Source organism: Octopus bimaculoides, chromosome 1 (assembly GCF_046866305.1).
Source record: "Octopus bimaculoides isolate indiv1 chromosome 1, ASM4686630v1, whole genome shotgun sequence".
Lineage (NCBI taxonomy): Eukaryota > Metazoa > Mollusca > Cephalopoda > Octopoda > Octopodidae > Octopus > Octopus bimaculoides.
In genome coordinates, this window is record NC_142928.1 from 12,776,860 (window position 1) to 12,801,859 (window position 25,000).

Consider the following 25,000-nt stretch of genomic DNA (forward strand, 5'->3'; position numbering starts at 1 on the left):
TATATATATATATATATATATATATATATATATATATACATACATACATACATTCAACGCCTTTCAGTTCCGTCTACCAAATCCAGTCATAAGTCTTTGGTCGGGCTAAGTCTATTGTTGAAATCACATGCTCAAGGTGCCACGTAGCGGGACTGAACCCGAAATTATGCGGTTGTTAAGAAAGCTTATTTTCCTATGCGCTACTTAGTGTGTTGAACATCCCATATGAATCAAAATTGTGCTTGTGATGAGGCTATCTAGAAAATGTATTGCATCATTTTATATATTGGTTTCAAATTTTAGTACAAGGTCTACATTTCGGGGGATGTGTACGTCGATTATATTAACCCAAGTGTACAACTGGTAATTATGGCTGCACGAAAGAATGAAAAGCAGAATCAATTCTGGCAGCATTCGATCTTCAAGACTTACCGTCAAAAGAAAGGGGTGCTCTCATGAGTTTGCCAGCTTTTTCCCTTGTCTTATTCCGAGCATTGGTTTCAGAGTATGGCATACGGCCCTCAGTTTTGGGTGAGTGTATGAGTCGATTATATCGACCTCACTGATCGACTCGTAATATTTTATCGACCTCGAAATGATGAAAGGCAAAGCCGGAGGAATTTGAACTAAATATTTTGCCCGACATGGTAAATATTTTCGCATCTCGCCGCAATGTCTAATTAAAAATATTACTAGTTTGAAAGAGAAGGCATCTTAAAATGTATGTGACTGATTTTTGCAAGGCTTGAGGCGTAATTTACACTTAGTAACCAACAGCGTACAGGAGATGGACAAATATTAGAAAGAATGAAAGAATTATATGTAAGCCTATAATCAATCAGAAAGCGTAATTTCCCGGGCAATAAATTCAAAGGAAAAGTTCCCAGATATTTTCGGGACAGAATTTAGAAATGTTATAAAGGAAATGAAGAATAATAAAACTGGAGGTAAAACTGGGATTGAAGTAGACATAATAAAAGTGTTTAGGCCAAACATGGAGAGATAATTCTCTGAATTATATACAACATGTCAAATGACCATAAGATACAGTATTTTACAGGGCGTGATATCTGTTTCTTTATATTATTGCAAAAGGATCGCATATATCAGGATTGCTAGAGATTACCAGTTGTAGCATTTGCGTTTGGTTTAGGATTTTCACTTGATCTGAGCTGTAGACGTTGGCAGAGTCATGCTGCTGTCCTAGTGAAATGAAGCGATATATTGGGACATACGCTGGTAGATCTCAAGGTGAAATCTCTGGTTATATGTGTAAGTGAAAGTTATTCTGTCCTTGCCCGTCTTGTCAGTATTCACAAGAAATTAATTCCTGTCTAGTAATAACCCCTCTTACACTCATAACATTGCTGTATATGATGAGATAAAAATTGATCTGATTTTCTGAGCAGAAATTATTTCCAAGATCCCAAACAATATGGCGTCTATGTACGGCAGAAAATGTATCACATTCCTTTTTTTAGAGTTTCAATTCACCTGTTTAGAACTAGCAGCTGAAAAATAAGCAATGCACTGTGACAAATGCCCAGCTACAGTAAACTAAAGTAATGTTATTTTCTCGAGTCATAACGACTCATGATTCATAAGAGTCGGCTTCTATGGCGTATATATTCCACCTCTGGACCGGATGCCGGTTCGTAACAGGATTATTTCTTTTTGCCAGGTGAGTGGACTAGAGCAATGTGAAATGAAGTATTATGCTCAAGAACAAAACCAGTCCCCCGTTCTATGAATCAGAACCACAATCTTACGATCAGGAGTCCAATCCCCTGACTACTAACCCACACGCCTCCATCCAACTACAGATTCATCGCATCAAACTGGCAGTGTCATCTGTAAAGACTCAATCAGCGTAAATAAACCGGTAATGGCATATTTTGTGTTCACAACTGGATCTGCCTCAAATAGATAAGCGCAGGAGTGGGTGTGTGGTAGGTAGCTTGCTTACCATCCACATGGTTCCGAGTTCATTCCCACTGCGTGGCATCCAGGGCAAGTGTCTTCTACTATAGCCTCGGGCTGACCAAAGCCTTGTGACTGGATATGGTACACGGAAACTGAAAGAAGCCCGTCGTATATATATATATATATATATATATATATGTGTGTGTGTGTGTGTGTGTGTGTGTGTGTTTGTGTGTCTGTATTTGTCCCCCCAACATCGCTTGACCAATGATGGTGTGTTTACGTCCCCATAACTTAGCGGTTCGGCAAAATAAGCGATAGAATAAGCACTAGGGTCAATTTGAGTGACTAAATGCGGTGATCCACTATAGCCGCAGTCAAATGGCTGAAGCAAGTAAAAGAGTAATCGTTCACATTTGTATAGAATGGAATAAAAGAGATATTTTAGTCCTACTTACAGATTCATATACATCTCAAATGAAAATTCTGTAATTGCAAGGGTCATATGTTTCATATACTGAAAAGTTCACATGCGGACCAAGGTGGTCTCGTGGAATGTGACTAGATGAGAATTACTTTTCAATATAGTTCCCCTTCCTATCCACACACTTCTTCCATCGCTTTAGAAGTGGTTAGTGAAGAAGCTTTGGTCGTGCTAGTGAAAACGTCGCCAAGATTAAATACGACTGATCATCATTGCGATACTTGTACCAGCCAAGTGCTTTCTTTTCCCGTATTGCGGAACCAATGAATGACAGCCGGAGCCACATCCGGAGAATAGGGAGGGTGGTCAACCAGGTCGGAGCCACAGTTATGTACAACAGCTATTGAAACCAAGAACTTGTGTGCTGGAGTCTCCACTGATTATGTGACCCTTTTGAGGGTTGTCAAGAAGCGCAATGCATTTTGCATCCCCCAAAACTGAGGCCCCTCAGCTTCTCTGAAGATGAAACGTCCTCGGCGTTCGTTCGAGCAGGTCAGACGGGTTTTTCCGCTGTGTAGAGTGTCTCTTTATCTCTGCTTTACAGTGATGAAGTCAACAGTCATCCTGGATGAGAAAGCGTTGAAGAAAACCAACTGGATCTGGCCTCAAATAATGTTGGATTTGCCTGTAATGTGATGGCGTGCTGCGCTTTGGTCAGGTGGGAGAGGACGTGACACCCACCGAGCAAAACCTGTATCATGCTAAGTTTATTGTGCGAAATATTCCCAAATTTCTAACTTGATATGATAATATCTTTGGTTATTTGATCCATCACCATGTTCCTGTTACCATCTTCCTGTTATCCATCACCATCTTCAAGACACTCCTATCCTTTCTTAAATTCACTTGCCTATTTTTGTACTGTTTAAAAAGCTGGAGTGATACCCACTAATGTAGTAACAATGTCAGCATGAATGTCCATGGGGACTAAAAGGCTTTTTTTTTGAGATACTTTATAATACCATGATGCCAAATTTTGTCCATTGTCAAGTGGTTACCAACGACTCTTGAAATATTCTCTCAACAGTCAGGGGTCAATGATATGCTGGTGTCACCTCGCCTGGAAAGAAACAATGAAGTTATCAACAGGAACATCCATGCAAAATTTCATAGCTCTAACATCACTCCTTCATACTTAGCATATGAACTGTCTGCCCATTGCATTCTTAAGACGTTTTAATAATCCTAAACATATTAAATATGACAAGCTTAACTACGATGATATACATTAGTCTACGGCACCAATTCAGCTTGACAATTATCCCTTCATAATTATTGCACTAACCAAATGCAAAACAAGAACTGATATTCGAATACTCTCGGCGTCTTAATCACAAATTTGCCTCTCTGTTATCCTGTCGTCACAGTCCAGACATACTCTCACACGAATATTGTCTTCTTTTCACATTCAATCGTGTGTCTCTCTGTCGATTCTTGCGTGTGTAAATGAGTGTGAACTTACCAGAATGTGTGTTTTGGTAGGCTTGACCATAAAAGCTTCATTTTCAAATCTATGACTCCTCTCTCATGTAAAACATAATATCTCACCATCTATACAGTGATACCAACTAAATGTCATATAAATTACATAGTTGAGTAGAATAAGGCATGCAAATAATTTCACATTTTATTTATATACTTTGCTGATGAAGCTGAAAAAAATAATGCAATTTATGTAATCACACCAATGGACATACCGAATCACGTGTATGTTAAATAACACTGGGAAAATTAATTAGCCTTTGTGTATTTTCATTATTTATGTACTTATATATGTACAGAGTACATATATACAGGCACGCACAAACATACACGCATACATATATGCATATTTGCAGAAATACACACAAGCGCGCGCATACACAGACATATATGTGTGTGTGTTTATTTCCGCGTGTATATGCGTATGCGTGTAGCAAGGACATAATATTTTTTTCCAACGCTAATATACCATGTGTATTATGAGTTTATGAGGCAATAGTTACTTTTGCGTAAGCAGTGCGATATTCTCAGTTTTCAGTTTATCCTTATAGATTATCTATAAAATTCAGAGTTAGTGCTGTAAGTTACAATGTTTCGTACATGAATACGCCTATATAAACAATGTAATCGAAGAACGAAATATAAGTAATGAGTGTACATACATATTTCAAGAGTTATTGCACTTTCAACAGCACCACAGTCAACCCATCTAACATCAACGAACATATAGAGCTATGTCATGAGATATACATAAACACCCATCACCTGTGGTTTCATCCTCAACCACATTGTTTCCATAGAATTATTCGCATACGAAACATTTTAACGTGTGGTTTTAGCTCTGAATTCTATTGAAAATCTCGACCTAAACTTCATAGTGAGAGTATCGCGCTACCAACTCAAAAGTTTATCTCAGTATTTACGTGTAAAACTGTATCATACTTTGTAGTATATTGAGGAAGCAAAACGAAATACTTTGTCCTTACTAGCAATTAATATGTTCATACCAGTCGCCAAGAATGTATTTAATGTATAAATTGGTTTATTCTACAATCGGACACAAATAAATTCAGTGGGCATTTAGACAACCCCTTCGTGGATAGCAGATGTGTTGGGCGTATAGAAAACTCATTTTACAATTCTCCATTCGGTGAAAACTTTGATATTTATTAAAACCATTCTGTAAATTCCTGGTATTTCTATTTACTTGAAGCCGTACATTGTGGCACTTACAGAATCTCATTAGCAACCTCGCTGCCGGTGTCACACTTCTTAAAAATTTGATAATTTATGAATGTATTTGATTATATTCTAAGCCTCAGTCATTATTGAGTAAATGTAAAATTAAATATGATATTTACCCCTGCAAACATTCCTTCTCTCCTCCAGATATAATGTTCCTTTTAAAGTAAATCAAATCTATTTTTCAGAATCGACATTGGCTTTGTTTCTGAAAGCAAGGAAGTTCTTGAAATCCTCACCACCCCTAACCTGTCCAAAATACTTGAAAGCCCTTCCATGCCTATTAATTCCAAAACTGTGTTCATCAATGAGAAGTGAAGACATCAACACCACTCACTGCCGATAATTGATATTAGTCTCAATAAAATAAAATTCTTCCCTGATATGGTTAACATTTCTGCAAATAATTTCTGTCTCGTTTCCTGCACTTTTGAAAAGAAGTAATTTCTTTTAACTTCTCTGCTCTATGCCAAAATATTATATTTTTACTATATTCTTGATCAATATATTAAGCATATGTCTAGTAATGTGTTATACATACAGACCACTAAGAGCAGATATTTAGAGAATTTTAGTTACGTCTGCAATTGGAAATATGCTCAAAATTGAAAATAAACCTATAAGACTACATTAAATAGACAAACACGCTTGATGTCAAGGAACTTGGTGCCGTATATCAAATATTGAGAATATTGGTTTTCTCGGTTCTTAGAATGGAAGGTTGATTACATTGCCTGATGGAAATAAATCGTTATTAACCTAACGAAATTAGGCCAGAGATGATGTGCGGATGAGCTTTCCTTTGAAAGGTAAACAGGTGTAGATTCTGAGATGTGCATTTCATTTGTCTTTTGACTATAGAATTACGAAATAAAGCAACAACAAAAACTTAGACAGAAGTTTTGAAAGAATATCATTTCATATGTTATTGTCAAAAGTCATCAACCCCTCCATGTACTAGAGAATACAAGTTTTCTTTTTTCTACTGAAAAGAATTTCCTTTGTATCTTTCTGTGTTTTCTTTAACTCACTTATCTCCATATATTGTAATGTGATCCATGTCTTATTATATTTCTCGGCATAGTATAATATATGCTGGAGAGCCTGGTGAGTTATCATTTTTATAAAGTTGTAGCTGCAAGTTATAATCATTCACATATCAGCTTACGTAAATAATATTAGAAATCTGTAAATTTTATATTGAAAGTTATTTTATGTGATTGAAAGTTTGATTAATCTAGAATCACAAGAGTAAAATTTAAATGTTTTGGAATGATGACATTCATAAAAATCAAAGAATTCCTAGTTTAGTTTTTAGCATCAATATATTACGACCTTCCTCAACTACAATTGATAAACACGTGACCATTTTTGAAAAGTAAGCTAAAGTCTTTGAAAAATGCTTTATATCGTCAACATTATTCATCTTGATTATACTTCAAATTTAATTGTTTCTTGTGATTTATTACAATCGTTGCTATTAGCATTTTGTTACGTTAATAAGTCGTACTTGATTGGATATGTAATGATTTTTTGAATGTTATAAATCATTTTTAATACTCAAAATATGTTATCACTGGTAATAAATTCATTTTACGAATGCACACACAGTGTAATCCATCTTTTGATCTCATTGCATTAAAGTGCCAGCTTACAATTCTATTTTAATGTTTGCAGTTGGAGGATCAATACAGGCTTTGTGAATCGGCGTTTGTGTCGACAGATTCATAATTTAGATACTATTATTGTTGACTAAAGATGAAAACTATATCCTTTTAAATAATATATGTGAATCTCTTGCTTTAATTTCCAACATATAAAACTGAACTTGTGAATAGCGATTGGAAAACGAATAAGTTTAGCGATGGTCAGTATCTAATTAAAAAGAGAAAAACAAACATTACGTAACTTGTGCGCTTTCTTATGGATATAGGTAATATATTTAACATTAGAGATATACAATATATTAAGCCCATCGCAAGTTACTAAATCGCGGGGAATTTAACCCATGACTGACAATAAGACGCCAATGAAAATTCTGAGACCATAACCTGTTAATATTTTTCATGGCAAGATTGACTCACTATTAATCACTTATGAAAAGCAGAATTTTTTCAAAACGTTTAGTTGAATGTTAGAAAGCTTATAGTGATCGTAAATTTCCCACTTAAAGGACATACATGATAACATATTGGAGAATATCATATTTGAAAATCGATTCTGTTGTAATGGAAATATTTTCATAAAGAGTAAATTTATCATTAATAGGATTAACATCTCATTAGAAAAAAACAGTGAAGTATATGAATTTTGTTATTTTTTATTTATTGGTTTCTTAAAAAAATAACATGTATTTCCTTGAGTATCCTAAACAATCAGTTTTTTCATTATCTTTGCAAGTAATTATAGATATATGTCTAACATTATTACTTCAATTATGTCAGACACTCTATTTGAGAGATCAAGTTAAATTGGTGAGGGGATACATTTTCAACAAGTAAATCCTGTGTTTTTATAAAACACCATTGATGTAAGGAACAAAACATAATTGAAAGGCAAAAAACAAAGAGAAAGAAATTAATTAAAATAAAACGATAATAAAATAAGAACGTAAATGAATCAAACAGCAGGATTAGCAATGAACTTTACAAAATTATATAAATTGCCTTCTAGTTCTTACATCGAAGGAAAAAGCATGTATTTTTCGTATATTATAATTAACTAAGTCGATTTAATTGTATAATTTCTATTTATTATCGTAATCAATCACGTTGCCTCCTCTTCAAATTTCTCGTCATCATTAGTTTCATCATTTTAATTATCTCATTCACCCTCTTCCAAACTTATGATTATTTTACTATAAATAATTTGAATAAATAATTGTTTCTGACGCAGCATATATAAAATAAAATCTATCAACGATGTCCAGGAGTTCTGTTAATTGAAAAAGTTGTTTGTTCCGTGGAAAATGTATTCATGCGTTCTTTTAATCTCTGCCACAATGTATACATCGTTTTATATCCATGTACGTGGTAAAAAACAAGCGTTCGTGTGGTGTCCTTGAAAAACCGATCCAATACCTTTCCAGAGTCAAGTACATAGGCCGAATTAAAACGGACATGTTTAATACCTAATGCTTTTACAAGCACACCAGTTACATAAACATCATCGATCCAAAAAAACGGTATTGTTAATGATTTTTTGAATAATCGGACGGCCATGTCAGGGCTCATAACATAAGCAGATCCCGAACAATACGATGGATACGTGTCCTTTGGAAATTCTTTACGTGAAACAAACCACTTACTCCGTCTGTCTCTGATCACTCTCATTCCTGTCCATACATTACACATTATAAAATCTTCCTGGCCAAAATTGTGCTGATGAAGATCGGTCAACTGTTTTGCCAGCAGAAAAATGTTGACTAATATATCATCATCTGTTTTTAGTATATATGTAATATTGTGGCAATATGTTGCGATCCAGCGCAACGCAGCCATTGCTTTAAAGTTTAAGTTCCGATACGAGTCGCGGAAAACACTCTGCATTATGTCATTGTAACGGTCAGATTCTAATTTGACCATATCCATAACACGAGGGCTGTCGACGACACCCATCACAAATACTAACCTGATTTTAAAATTGCCCAACAGTTTTTTGTCACCCCATGTTTGTCGTATTGCCATTCGTCGCTTAAAGTTATTTGGTGCAGTGTGAATATAAACAATCACAAAATTATCAGAGGCACACAACAAAGAAGGATTAATGATTTGACTGGCGTTATAAGGCAGTCCTATTTCTGGCGGCACCAATAATGAAGAGTTGTTCCAAAGTGAATTTTGTAATTTTAAAATTTCATCTTGTTTTGAGTGTAAATCATTTTCTAACGAATTTTTACTGTTAATATTTTTATTGATGTTGTTATTGTGATCAATGTTATTGTTCTTTCTTTTTTCCCCTTGAACCTCCTGCCGATCCCGCGCCGGTGACGATGACAGCTGTATTAGTTTCATATCTTGTTTTTTTCTAGAAGCTAGTTCACGAAGAATGAAAAACGAACAGAGCGACAAGAATGCGAGACCCATGTAGAATATGCGGAAAACTTTGGGTAGGCGCGGGAACATTGGGGCCGGCGATCTCTTATGCCGGCTGCGTTTTACATGTCTTACACCTCTCTCCGCTCGTCGATGGCCATCGTCATGTGAGGGAACGACAGGAGAAGGAGAATTCTTCTTGTTTGGAACTGGAATGATTGCAGAACTAGCTGCCTGGTCGCTGATCACGACATCTGCAGCCTGCTTGAACGATTCGCTTCAACCGCCAGGTAGCTCTGAAAGAAGAAAATAAAAAAGTAATCATTAGTGAAATCTAAAGAATCAAATTAGGAGTGCACATATATACATTGAGACAGAAATACAGAAAGCAAGTGGAGTAAAACGAAAAGAAAGGGATAGGTACGAAGAAAGAAAAAGCGAGTAATTTGTATACGTAAAAAATATAATGCATATGCTGTATAAATTATGACATAAAAATATAAATTATACATGGAATGGATGTAGATATACGCGATGTAGATACACGCAATGTAGATATCTTAGAGTTTTTTCATTGAAAATCGGACAAATAAATACATAAATGAATACAGTAAAGAGAGGAAGAAATACAGAAAGGAAGAGAGTATTACAGATTGGGGAAAAGGGCAGTTAGGTAGAGAGGTGTGTAAAGATAAAATAAATGAGATTCAATTATCAACAAGACATTAATGTTTGAGACGAAAATGAATGAATGCATGGCGTCATGAGTCCACATGTAATTGTACAAAGGTCATTTATATAACGACGCAGATTTTTCAGGTTACAAAAGATAAATTCACCAGACGAAGGATCACTGTAGATATATTAGGAAGCACGTGGGCTCGCCCACACACACACACACGCGCGAGCACGCACACACACATGCACAGATATATGTACGTGTGTGTGCGTGCGTGTGTGTGTGTGTGTGTGTGTGTGTGTGTGTGTGTGTGTGTTGAAAATAAAACAGATATGTGTGTATTAAAACACTATGTAAGATATAGCAAAAAGACATGATGTTAAATAGAAATTAGGCATAGAGGTATGAATACAGAATCTTTATTTGTATTGAATTTAAGGCTTATAACATTCCATCGTAAACTATTGCTTACGAAATTAAATTTGGTTTTTATTTTTTTCAGTAAAACCTTGATAGTTGGATTCTTCGATATAACTACTTACTTAATGTTTTGTAGATGTGTACAAACACTTTTTTTGTATGGGCATTAATAGAAAGAAATAGTAGGACTAGAATGAGAGATTCTCTTTACTCGATTCAGTTCTATATTTTGTTCATAAAACTTTCATGTGTGTTTACGTTATTATTTAGGGGTTGTTGTAACACCATATCCAGTTGATAGATTGTATCGAATAGAATCAATTCTTTAGTGTTGTTATTTTTATTTTGTCAACGCTAAGGGTATTTCCTCCACGTTAATTTCTAAATGTAATCACCTGTCTTTTCTGAGTTTATTTGAGCCTTTCAAACGATATCAGCAAAGGATGCATAAGACTGTTTGCACATCCAAGATCTCACCGCCCGTCTATGAATATATGATGGACTTAAAGAAAAGATTCATTCATTTAAGTTTTCAAAAGTAACTTTTTGCGTTTACACTTCGCCCAGTCATCAATATCTGCAAGCCTAGTGAGACATCAACAGATGATCGTCACATGCTTCATTTCAACAGCTTTATTTGATCTTTATGCCGACGACACAAAAATAGTACAGGCAGTCAAGGTACCTTCTGATGTTAATCTTCTACAGAAACACCTAGGTGCCATATATAAATTGGCTGAGGAACACAATATGCAATTTAATGCAGGCAAATTCCAAGCCCTCCACTACCAGCTAATTGGCGCTCCGAAGTCACAACAACGATACATTGTACCAAAAAGAGCGGCAATCCGAGAATCACACACGGTGCGTGATCTCGGGATTCATATGAGCAACGATGCCTCGTTTCACATGCATTACGGTGTGAACGGAGAGAAACCACAAAAGCAGACACAATGAGCAATATCGTTTCTAATTACATGCACTAATTCTATATGCAATTCCAGAGTTTTTCAAACTATAATGATTATTTGCAAATATGCAAGTAGCCGTCAGGCTCCTTTTAATCCGCTTCCTTATAGAAACAGCAGAATGAGGTATCTAACATAGTTTTCTGTTCAAGCATAAATAAAATTTTATATTCGTTTTTATATATCGTTCTAAAAATCCCATCATTTCAAACGCAAGGGGCCCTTGAAATACACTTTTGTCTCCATATGTCACTAGCTTCTTAAATAGCAAACACTAATTTTAGAATTATTCGAATACGAATATCAAAGCTAAAACTGCTTTTAAACTTTCAAATTCGATTTCGCCAAATGTGAAAATGTCCATAAATAACATTGAAACTTATTTAAGATATATATTTAAGATGTATTAAGATAAATATAGAGATATATGAAAGACGGCAAAATGCTTATACGAAACTCAACTAACACTATACACGTGAATAATTACATGCTTGCCTACACACACTTATTATCTTCCAAACTACTAATATACTTGCTGTTGTTGGCACTCCGTTCAGATAAAAGAACAGGGAACGTTTCCTCCTAAGTGGCAGCAAGACACAGACACATAGACATACAGAAACAGATACACACACATACACACATACACACACACGCACAATTGTAGGTTTGCACATGGATGCAAGTATACTAGTGGAGGCGCAATGGCTTAGTGGTTAGGGCAGCGGACTCGCGGTCATAGGATTGCGGTTTCGATTCCCAGACCGGGCTTTGTGAGTGTTTATTGAGCGAAAACACCTAAAGCTTCACGAGGCTCCCGCAGGGGATGGGGGTTAACCATGCTGTACTCTTCCACCACAACTTTCTCTCACCCTTGCTTCCTGTTTCTGTTGTGCCTGTAATTCAAAGGGTGAGCCTTGTCACTCTGTGTCACGCTGAATATCTCCGAGAACTACGTTAAGGGTACACGTGTCTGTGCAGTGCTCAGCCACTTGAACGTTAATTTCACGAGCAGGCTGTTCCATTGATCGGATCAACTGGAACCCTCGAAGTCGTAAGCGACGGAGTGCCAACAACAGCAAGTATATTAGTAGTTTGGAAGATAATAAGTGTGTGTAGGCAAGCAGAAAACTTCTTAGATGTATTTACGTTAATTTTTTTAAGAGCCATCGTATTTGACACAAACACGTATATTGAGGGAAAGCTATATATCTTTTTATCATTTACTTGCTTCACTCATTCAACTGCTGCCATGCTGGAGCACTGCCTTGAAGAATACTAGCCGAGACGATTCTGCCAATAATTATTATCTTTTAAATCCTGGGACTTATTCTATCTTCCCCTTTTAATGAATCGTTACGTTAAGAGGATGTAAACAGAACGCCGTTTGCTGAACAGTGGAGAGACCAAACATAGACAAAGAGACACACAGGCAGCCGCACGCATGCTTACACGCACTTACACACACACACATACGCACACACACACATAACTACACACACACAAACACATATAAACTAAGCGATGAAATAAAAGATAGATGTATTTGGCATTGTGTGCGACACTGCAGAATTCTTGAAGTAGATCCAACGGAAATATACCCCAACTGAAGACAACACCAGTTGACCCAAACAGTACTAGCGCTCTCCTCAACGCAACATCGCACTAAATGACATATACCCATTAGTCCAAAAAATTACACACACACACACACACACACACGTTAATTTTCGCTTAAGTATAGAGATACTAAGGATTTTAATTAAAGAATCAATATACATATGTTGTCAAGTACAGAGCAGTACGAAAAGTTTATATAAATGACTATGGAATGAGAAATTTTGTAATGAAGTCCATTAGCTTACTGGACTGTGCTAGACACTTGCCCAACCTGCCGCATTCTTTTCTGAACCCCTATCAACTGAAGGTGTTGCCCCTTAATTTACACACATGATTACAATATTCTGCATGCATTAATAAATTCTAAATAATAGCATAATAAATGAACAGAGCTCAGCTTAAAAAAGACTATATAAAAGAAGGGAAATTGAAATCAAGTATACCACAGTCGAAAAGTCGAGGTTTTCAATAATATTCTTGTTACAGAATAACGAACATGTACTCTATTAAATGTATTGAGTAATCCGGTTCAATGTTGTCTCACACAGGTAAGGTGTTTATTTCTAAGCATGTGTTTATATGTACCAACTACTTTTGTCGTTTTCCGTTATGTCATCTCCATTCGTGCTACCGGTCTGTCTATTTTTGATTCTGTGTGCTACTGGTCTGTACATTCTCTCATTCATTCCAAACAGCATTTTGCTGATGACGCCACAAAGACGAATAATCTTATAGTTAAACGCGAGAATTTGTCATGATGCTTCGACAATTGCTGACGAGAGAAGAGCATACACACACACACACGCGCACACACACACACACACACACACACACACACACACACGCACACACACACACACACACAAACACACACATAGACATTTGATATTTCGGGATGGTCATTTGTTTCCTGCCAAATAAACACACGCACGCACAATATATTCGTGCTTAACTGGTTTATTATTATTATTCATATTTTATGTTATATCCATTTTGACCGAGCTTCAACAGGTGACACGAATAGAACAATAGCATAAACACCACACTGTGCAACACGAACACTAAACACAGAAGGGAAATATATATATATATATATATATATATATATATATATATATAAAGCGGTGAATGTTTAGTAAGTGCAAGAGTTCCCTTTGGACTCAGTTCTCAGTGCTCCCTCTTCATCATTGTCCACCATGACATAACAAAGAGTTACACTTGGAAACTGCTATAAGCAGATGACATCATCCTTACAGGGGAATATATAGCAAAATCATAAAGCGATACTGTAAGAATGCTAGTGAATCAAGAATCAAACAGCCTTAAAGTTAACTTAGCAAGACCTATTTCTATTAAACAGAAAAAAAACTGATAGTATTCCGGCCCTTAATTAAATAGCCTGTGGAAGAATTAGAAAGAACATTACTGAAAGTTTAATAAGGTTTAAGTAGTGCAAAAATGGACACACAAGAGGTGCTGTGGAATCATAAAAAGTTAACGGAAATGTAATGTCACCATTTCGAAGATGTACTGAAGCAATAAACACTAAGGAAACGCGGGGAATAGATTTCCTCAAATGCCTTGGAGGTTTTCTTGAAATGCCTTAGACGTAGTAGACAGGTTACGTGTGTGGCCTACTTAGTAGTGAAAGCGGATGTTCTGAAAGTATAGTTGCTTGAATAAGAATTGAATGAAGAAATTTCAGAGAGCTTTTAGCATTTTCGGCTACAAGTGTTCTCTCAGAGCGAAAGTCAGATTCTATAATATTCTTGCGTGCTGAAAGAGCAATGCTAAACTGTAGTGAGACGTGTGCTGCGCATCTAAAGCACATGATGAGTCTAAAGAGGTATTGTCCAAGTAAGATCCGCTGGGTGTGCAATATCAGTGTATATGTACGATAGAGTGCCAAGATATTGGAAGAAAAAATGCGCATAACAGGAATTAGATGCAGTGTGCAAGAGAAGACGGCGTTATTTGGTCTGGTGATATAGATAAGGACAACCGGATCAAACATCGTTGGTCGCTTAACGGGAATGAACCTTCTGAAAGGTCAAGGCTCAGAAAGAGATGGGGTGAAGTAGTGAAGGTAGATCTGAAACGGACAAGTGTTACAGAAGCGATGATAAAGATCCGAGGTGATTAGCAATTCACTGCTCGCGAGAAACCCATCTATCAACAAATATGATGCCCTAAACGCATTACCCCTTATTTTCATCCTCCTGTCTCTTGCTACATTATTTTAAACGTACTACTCATTTCCGTGCCTTCAAATAGCTCTCTTCTCTATCATACCCCACCTTACTGCCTCAAAATTCATACGACCTGACAGTTACCTGGTGTGTTATACTTGAGTGAATCGATAACTTCTGTTACACTATTCCATAATACATAAATTTATATATTCTCTCTCTCTCTCTCTCTCGTTCTTTCTCCCTCCCTCTCACTCATACGTTTGGTGCACTTGCTCGTCCTATTTTTGGTTATTACGTATCATTGTCTCACGGAGTAACAATCACAATAATTTAATAAATGCATGTAGACAAAATATTTTGTTGCTTGTTTAGTTCGTATATATCTATAGAAGTACACTGTCAAAATCCATACAGCTGTGTCGATATGTTGTACTGACCAGATGACGCTAAATAAACAACCATTGACTGCAATTGACATATTCTGACGAGCAAATCATTAAATCAATATTGCTATAGAAACTCCCCGCAAGAAAATTAAAAAGACTATATTTCAAATTGATTGATGGGAGATTCTTTTCTTTATCTGTTATTTATACTATTCATCTTCAGATTGCTTTGGTACATATTTTTTTTTTTATCACGTATTTTCCAAAATTTCTTTTTCGTCAAATTTTTATTTATGCAAATTTTCATACATTGCATCGTCCTCAAGTTTAAAAGTACAAAATATTTCAAAATATTAATGGAAGTAAAGGACATGAACAGTCTACATAAATAAATGAAACGATCATATAACAAATTCGTATTGTTTGTACTTAAACGATTGCCAAACAATCAACGGTGAAAACATTTTCGAATCTTCATTTCCATATTGCGGTACGTGCACAAATTAGCTTTTGCATGGTTGTCAGTGTCCCATGCAGGGAAAAGGTAAGAATTTTTGCAATGGAAAATAAAATTAGCACCACAAAACTGGGAATGAATCGATGAAAATGATTACCTTAGATAAAATAATAATAATAATAATATCTCTCCAGAAAATATTCTTTTCTATTCTAGGCACAAGGCCCGAAATTCTGGGGGGAAGGGACCAGTCGATTACATCGACTCCGGTACGCAACTAGTACTTAATTTATCGACCCCGAAAGGATAAAAGGCAAAGTCGACCTCGGCGGAATTTGAACTCAAAGCGTAAAGACAGACGAGATACACTAAGCATTTCGCCCGGCATGCCAAGGTTTTTACCAGCTCGCCGTCTTCTCCAAAAATGATGAAAGATCATGGTTAGCGAAAGAAGTGTTCACGACTGAATTTCGCAAGGAGTGCAATTGGAAAGGCAAATGTAAGAACGGAGTTCAAGTAGATGATATGTTGTAGATAATGGTTGTAGCGTAGAAGACATATGTTAGCCATGTTAGACTGTTTAACTACACTTAAACATATGTTCTCTTCAGTACAACATTACAGCAATTTAATGTCAGTGACCAGGTCATAGTTTCGAGTGACGAAGGATTTAACAACATATTAACAGTATCTTTTTGTGTTTCTGAATGACTAACATGTGCCTTCCATGGGGCAATCTTTATACTTTCAGTATACTATCTCCGATCAAGCCCTTGCCTGTCAAGTATACCCTCACAATTTTATACATTTAGATGGAATATCTGTATATATATATATATGTCTGTGTGTGTGTGTGTGTGTGTGTGTGTGTGTGTGTGTGTGTGTGTGTGTGTGTGTGTTTGTGTGTGTGTGTGTGCTTGTGTCTGTGTCTGTACGTGTGTGTGTCCTTGTGTGTGTATGGGTGAATAAAGTGTATCTGTACATACATACATACATACATACATACATACATACATACATACAGATACACAGCAGACAGACAGACGTCTTCCTAATTTCTAGTTACATTACTAATGTGCGTATAAAGAAAAAGAGGAGCAGATAGAGATTTAAAACTTCATGCTAATCGTGATATCTAAAGGTTTTATTGACATTTGTAAACAATGTCATATCATTATTTCTATCTTGTGTTATGTGATTAAATTTAGATCCAACATTCGATAAAACTTTTTAGAATCTTGCAAACGAGCCTTTTCAAAATCACGCCAACATCTTCAGAGAGTCCTTGCATGTAGTAAGCTCCCAGGCAAATTGAAGAAGGGAATGATATGCACTATTCGTAAAAGGATAGAATAGAGCTAAAAATTATAAGCCAATCATTCTTAACTCACACATAAGCAAAATCATGGAACGATAAGTCTGAAGGAAACTAATTGCATTCCTTGAAGACAATGACTTTTGCTGACACCCACCAAGGATTTCGACCCGGTAGAATTTGCCTGATACAGGTCTTACAATACTACTATTTGATGTTAAAGCAGCTGCTCAGAAACTCAAATGTGGGCGTGATATGTCTCTATTTTGCATAAACCTGTGACTAAGTTGACCATCGTATGTTATGTCAAAAGCGGTGTAATCTCGACATAGTGGGAAAATTGGAGAATGACTACAAGTCTTTCGAAAAGTTAAAAATCAGGTAGTAATCGCCAACAGGTCTACCTCCATTGAAAGGCACATAATAAGTAGGGTCTCACAGAGCACTGTCTTGTGACCACTTCTAATTATAGTAGCCTATCATACATGCTATGAACTGCTCAGATAGTCACCCTTGACTGATATGTAGACGATACAAAAATCTCTCTGAAGATACAAAACCAAGATTTATTACGATCCAGCAACAGGAATTGGATGCAATACAGAGGTGGGCTGAGAACAATAACATGCAGTTTAATGATGGAAACTTCGAAGCCTTACCTCACCAGCAAAAGAAGCTGAATGAAATTCAGGCGGACGAACCGACCCAGGAGGGATTGCAAAATTATTCCTCAAGCTCTGCATTCACATAAATAATGATGCATCGTTTCAGGTGCATATCACTAAGTTGGCAATAAAATGTAGACGGCTGGCCGGACGGAGCCTTAGAAACTTCAGAACGAGGGAGCATGAAAACATAAATGACCTCTGGGATATCTTTGTGCTCAGCCGTTTAGACTACTTCTCTTAACCTTGGTCATCCGCAGTGTAAAATGAACGACAAAACTCGAAGACATCAGCAAAGCTACACAAAGAAAATTGTTTCAATGCGATATGGCAACTACTGAGAGAGACTAAAAATGCTAAGTCACTACACTAACTAGAGCGGAATCAGGAAATATATGCACTAATATACAGCTGAAAAATCCTACTAAACTTTAGTTTTGCAAGTTAACAGAAACCCTGCATAGGGTAAAAAATCCCAACATTACCACAGGTATACAAGATTAGGTTCTACAATATCTTGGGTAGTTTCAAAGTTCTACAGTTCTTCGATATCTTCCTCCAAATCCTGAGAGACATACATGACATGAATGTAAGTACCTTCAAAACAAAACTGGATCTCCTGTCAAGAGTTCCTGATAAACCTACCTCGTGGCAAGAAGCGCAGATGAGGGCAGCAGCATCAAACACCCGCCTTCACCAAAATACCACATATCAGAGAAGGTTTGAAGTTGTGAAAGCATAGTTAGCAGCGGTGCTACAACATGGACGCAGGTCTCGAGGTGAAACTGGTAAAGGGTACAGGAATCTATACTTTTCAAATATGCCAACTTCATGGCTGGAACGCAATTAATCTATCACAGATGTTTTAAAGTTAAAGTCGTCTCTGATTGAAACTTCAGAATGTGAACTGATTAAGAATTATATTACGCATCTCATGTTCTGCATTCCCACTGCTAATTGTTTGAAGAAGCAAGCTATGCTTCAGTAGTAGCTCAGACGCCCTTCATCTACGCACGCTTCCCTGCATTCTTTCCTGTAGGCAAAGTGTGTATCACTGTATGAATTCAAACAGTAATGCACTTACCATTTATGTAGTAGAACATTATCATAAATACCGCAATGGTAGTAGAGCCTTATCATAAATTCACTATATCATAAATTCACAATATCATAAATTCACAATATCATAAATACAGAACTAAGTAAATTCAACGGCAATCAACTGTAGGTATTGATATAGAGACCTTGTAACTGAATGCCGAATTCATCTACGTTAATATTCTGCTAAGACAGAGATTTTGCAAATAAAATAAACGTAACTTTTATAAGACTAGCGCTTACATTTCTACTCATATGAAGTTGAGGGAAGATAATTTATAGAAGCTATGCACATTAGTGACACAATATTTCTGTAAGAAATTTGGTCATCCAGTGGAATGATGGTATATAGTGTAACACAACAAATCGACGCCGAACAATAAATATTGATGATATAGATTTTTCCAGATAAGAAATATGACAATGGGAAGAATTATTAGAGTATTTTATATAGAACTTAAATATTTTAAGAATGCGCCTGCTAGAAATCTATGATTTGTAATAATTGCTTCTAATTCTTTTACTGGCCAGCAATTTTGCGCGTCGTTGGGTCATCGGTTACATCGAGCACATTACTCGAGTCGTTTTAGTTTATCAACCACGATAAATTAAAGACTGTCCCCTTGGTGGGAGTTCAAACCGAAACGTATAAGTCCTGAATGAATACCACGGAAACATTTAATTGAATATATTAACGATTCTTATACTTCGCTGCCATACGATGTCATTTCCAATAATGCACAGTTAACATATTTTGCTCATAATTTTATGCGCTCAGACATATAAACGCCCTCACATGCATGTACACATATATGTAAACAAAATAGTAAAGAAAGGTAAGATATGTTTAAAAGAAAAAAAAAACAAAAAAAACTCACACTTCCTACTAAACATATTCGATAGAATTATCAATAAAATTCAATTAAAATTTATATAACCGATATTTAACGACAACAATTTTCTATATTCTGAAATAAAATAACAAGAAATTAAACGGTATCACAGACAACTATATTTCACATATTTGCAGAATAAGAACATTCACATGCATGCACACTCAAACACACACACAAACACACACAGACACACACACACACACACACACACACACACACACACACACACACGCACACGCGTGCGCACACACACACACACACATGCATGTATATATATATTTACAAACACACACTCATATATATATTTACACACACACGCACACACACATATACATATATATATATGAATATAAATTTATAATATAAATTTCACTGCCAGTGGCCTAGCATGTATAAAAAGTCAATAGACGACATATTATTCAATATAAAATAGTGTACATTTAAATGTACACTATTTTTATATTGAATAATATGTCGTCTATGGAATTTTTATACATGCTAGGCCACTGGCAGTGAAATTTGTAAAGATTTGCTACCCTTTTTATATATATTCAAGTATTTGATATTAGCATTTCAAAGTTCATTTTGTGCCGACGGAAACTGCGCCTGCGTAGTGGATTTTGAAAAAAATTATAACGTAGAACGATGAGACACGTGCGATGTGTCTCATAATTATAAGTTAATCTTTGACGCCTGGTCACTGAAGAGAATTTCCTTAGTAAATTATTTTGTTTACTAAAAAAATTCGAAAGCTGTAGGTCGAACCGTCAAAACAAGGTAAACGTTTTTATTTTGTCATTCCCTTTGAAATTAATTAAATTTTGTGCTTTTCGGTCGTTTGACTGCCTTCTAGCGTGTAGAAATTACCTGTTATAGGTAATTTCTCTTGTGTTTAAATGTACACTATTATATACATATATATATATTTCTTTTTTGTAGGTCTTTTAAAACCTTCTAAGACAGGTTCATGGGCCAGGTTTCCCGGTTTCTATGGCGTATGCATTCCCCCCCCCCCAGCCGGACGGGACGCCAGTCCATCGCAGCGTTACTCAAGAAACAGGAAAAACGAGTGAGAGAAAGTTGGGGCGAAAAAGTATATGTATATATATATATACATATCGGTTTGTATAAAGTGCACGTCATAACAGGAGGGACACTGTGTGAATTAAAGACAAACAGATAGGGAATGAGAGAAAGGTGTTTTAGCGACCGTCTGAATCATATTTTAAATCGACTTATAAAATATCTAGTACGAATTTTACTTGATTATTTATTTATCTTCAAAATGCTCTTTTGGCTACAATTCATATAGCCTGATATCAGAATGTTAACAATTATATTAAGATATATTTGTATAACACCTATGTGTATGTCAGGAACAAACGTATACGTTAATGGAAATGAAAGCAGTGAAACAAAATTTATTTCACAATGCAAAATTACTCCTTAGTATGTCGTCCATCTCAATAGAGAAGATTTTCTGTATTTAAAATCATATTCTAATTGTTGTGAATTTAGATCATAAAGTATATTGATTGACTGGAAGTTATCCCTTCACTGAAGACCATCATATTTATTTACCTTTCAGAGACCTATTGAAGGAAGCAAACTAAATTGAAATAAATATATGGCTACGGAATCATATAAACTATAAACAATTAATCACTATCCCTCAGTGAGTATTTAAGTATAGTAAAAGTAAATACAAATATTTCCTATTCACACACACACACACACACACACACACACACACACACACACACACACACACACACATGTATACATATATATATATATAAACATAAATAATGCAAAATGGGACAAGAACGCAAAACATCCAGACAGTTAGATGATACAAGAAAGGGACAACAAAATATCCAGATAGACGATACAAAGAAAACAAGGACGTGTCATTCGGTTATATATATATATATATATATATATATATATATATATATATATATATATATATATATATGTGTGTGTGTGTGTGTGTGTGTGTATATACTGCATATTGAGGTGTAATTAAGCATTCTGGAATAAGTTTAGTATCAATGTTGTAATTTCCAATAATGTATACGTTTGTATCTCACATACACATCGGTGTTATTAAATGTTTACATTGCAATATCACGCTATGTGAACTGTAGCTAAAACAGCATTTTGAAAATATACATATACGTATGTAAAGCTAAAGTCCAAAGATAAAAGTGTATGCAGTTAGTAAGCTCTGAGCAATCTGTAGAAGTTATAAAAGCAACTTTCATAAACAGTGGTGGTTTATTGTCACAGAAGGTTGTAAATGTTTCACATATCGAAGTTCGATAAGATGTAAAACATGATTTTATAGATCACAGTTAGCAGCTGGGGTTGCTTTGTATGCGAATAAATATCCACATATAGGGTATGTATGGAATAAAATCTAGGCTACGTATTTTTCATAGGTAGCAGAACCTCGTTTCCAAGTAAATGCCTCGGCTGCCCATCTAAGCTTGAATCATCTGTAAGAGACTATCTTCGCACTTCCTTCCTTCCTTCCTTCCTTCCTTCCTTCTATGATCTACACTCATGCAAGAACTCTCATACGTTGTAAACTAACTTAATAGCAGTTGTTTGTCAGTACTTACCCAAATTCTAATGTACACGTAGCTATTCAACTGATCAATTGCTTTATAGCCAATCATCATCATATAGCTATAGCGTCCTATTTTTACTTGGAGTTCAAGATGGATTTTAGACACCAGGTAAAACTGTGCACAAAGTGTATATAAACGTATTACCTTACATCATCACACTTAACATTATTAATGACGGGAGACGTTAATGCATATCCTACTGCCAGTCCTGCTTAAATTATATCACATATCAGCGCACATAACTGGTGAAGTCTTTGTATCGCTTTAATAATAGATAGTTTTTGAGAGAAACTTCGTTAAACCAACCATTTTAATATATAATGCAGCTTTAATAGCAACTGCAAAGTATCTACCCAGCTATTGTGTGACTACAAGTCTTTAAATAGGGTTAAATTATTAGGCCGTACACTGACGCTGAAAAATCCACCCTCGTGTCTAAATATGAAATGAATGTTTAATGTATTGTACAGTAAATCGTAAATATTTTCGCTTAGTACTATTTTTGTTGTTTAAATTCTTATCATTGCAGGCAATCGATACTGACAGAAAATCAATAAGAGTTATTTCGAATTCAAAGATATATTTTGAAATAGCTTGAAAAGTAATAGAGATCACAAGCTTGGGTCATTAATGCTAAAATCTATGTTCACCGATCATTTGTCCGATACTGCAATATTTGCGCTACATTCTAAACATCATCTATTTCAGTCACAATATATAAACTGTAAGACATTTTTTCTACTTAAAAAAATAATGTATAACAAACGATAAAGACATTACAATGATTTATGATTTTGGTATATTGTTGTCTTTCTAATGTAATATTAAAAAGAAAATTCACTATATATATATATATATATATATATATATATATATATATATATATATATATATAGGAAAATGAAAAAAAGCCAGAATGCTGAACTGGAAGCATAATTTAATAAAGATTTTTTCTAACCGGTTTTCATTGCGATGAACCAAATTATCAAGAAGAAGGAGAATGAAAATGTTTTTTTACAAAGAAGTACAAAAAAGTACAAAATGAAGAAAATAATATATAAAAAAATAAATATACCCATACGTTATATTGTCTTTGAGCTTTTGTAGTTCAATAGTAGTTCATGTATAAATTGGTAGGAAAAATAAGGATGCATGAGATTTGAGAGTTTTGTTAGGTTTTAAAAAAGGGTTAAAAGTTTATGTTAAGCAGGAAATGTGGTGTCAAATCAGGAAGTGTATATACAAGTACGCACGTGCATATGCCAACAGAAATACAGTATGATCGATCGATGTTGTAGATAAAATAATGTCTAAGGAAAGAAATAAAATTAAGAAGTACGCAGCTGTTTTTGATTCAAATGACGTAAGAAAAGGGAAATATTGGAAAATTAATCTCCCATGAGCAGATGTCTGATGTCTATTGCATATGCTATTGAACAGATAGCACACACATGCACACATACATACACGCACGCTCACATAGGCAAACACACAAACATTCACCAACATTCACACACATTTGTATACATATAAATATATATATATATATATATATATATATATATATGTATATATATATGTATATATATATATATATATATATATATATATATATATATATATATATATATATATATATATATATATATATATATATATATATATATATATATATATATATACAGAAGGGATAGAAGTCATGGGGGAGTTGCAATGTACATCCGAGAAGATGTCACACCCCTACTACTACTATCACACTCAAACTCTGTATGTGATACTTTAATAGTACACATAAAACAAATTGATGTAGTTGTATGCTCAACATACCGTCCACCAAATACCGCAAAGCAGGAAGGTAAATTTGAGGACAGCCTCAGACGCATAGAAAAGGTCCTGACAAATCTGGACCAACACATCAATATACTTTTCCTAGGCGACTTTAACCTCCCAAATGTTAAATGGCCTGAAGGTCACATCCTCTCTGGGATGTCACTGCATGAACAAAGCCAGGCAAAATCATTGCTAGAACTATCCAACATGCTGTTCATGGAACAAGTGATACTCCAACCAACCAGGGGAAGCAATATTTTAGATCTCTGCTTCACAAACAATGTGAGCCTAATCCATAATGTGAAAATAACGCCCACGTCTCTCTCAGATCATAACATTATAGAATTAACTATGTATGGTCCTAGACAACCCACTGACACCCACCCCACCAGGAGGACTCAAGCAATATCCAACCTGAATTTCCACGGGGCGGACTGGAAGTCAATTCGCAGAGAGATTCGAAATCAAAACTGGCATGACAGCCTTTCTATACAAGACAATGACCTCAAACTAAGTCATTTTATGTCAACCATACAAGACATATGCACCAAATACGTGCCATATAGAAAGACCAGCAAACATGCCAATAGAATTCCTAGAGACAGGAAAATCCTTATGAGACACAGAACAAAGGTCTCAAACCAGTTAAATAGAGAACTGGAGGATAGGAAAA

At 35.4% G+C, this 25,000-nt stretch overlaps 1 protein-coding gene across 9 annotated transcripts in view; it reads right to left on the bottom strand.

Annotated features, from left to right (window-relative positions):
- Positions 1-7,435: 7,435 nt before the first annotated feature.
- The window catches only part of LOC106870672 (beta-1,3-galactosyltransferase 5), a 266,266-nt gene continuing 248,701 nt past the window's right edge, over positions 7,436-25,000 (bottom strand). For all 9 annotated transcript variants that reach the window (XM_089348707.1, XM_052978564.2, XM_052978576.2 and 6 more), the window contains one exon: positions 7,436-9,461. In XM_089348707.1, the coding sequence (XP_089204833.1) occupies positions 8,047-9,255 (1,209 nt within the window). In that variant the 5' untranslated portion in view covers positions 9,256-9,461 and the 3' untranslated portion in view covers positions 7,436-8,046. The remainder of the gene's footprint in view (positions 9,462-25,000) is intronic.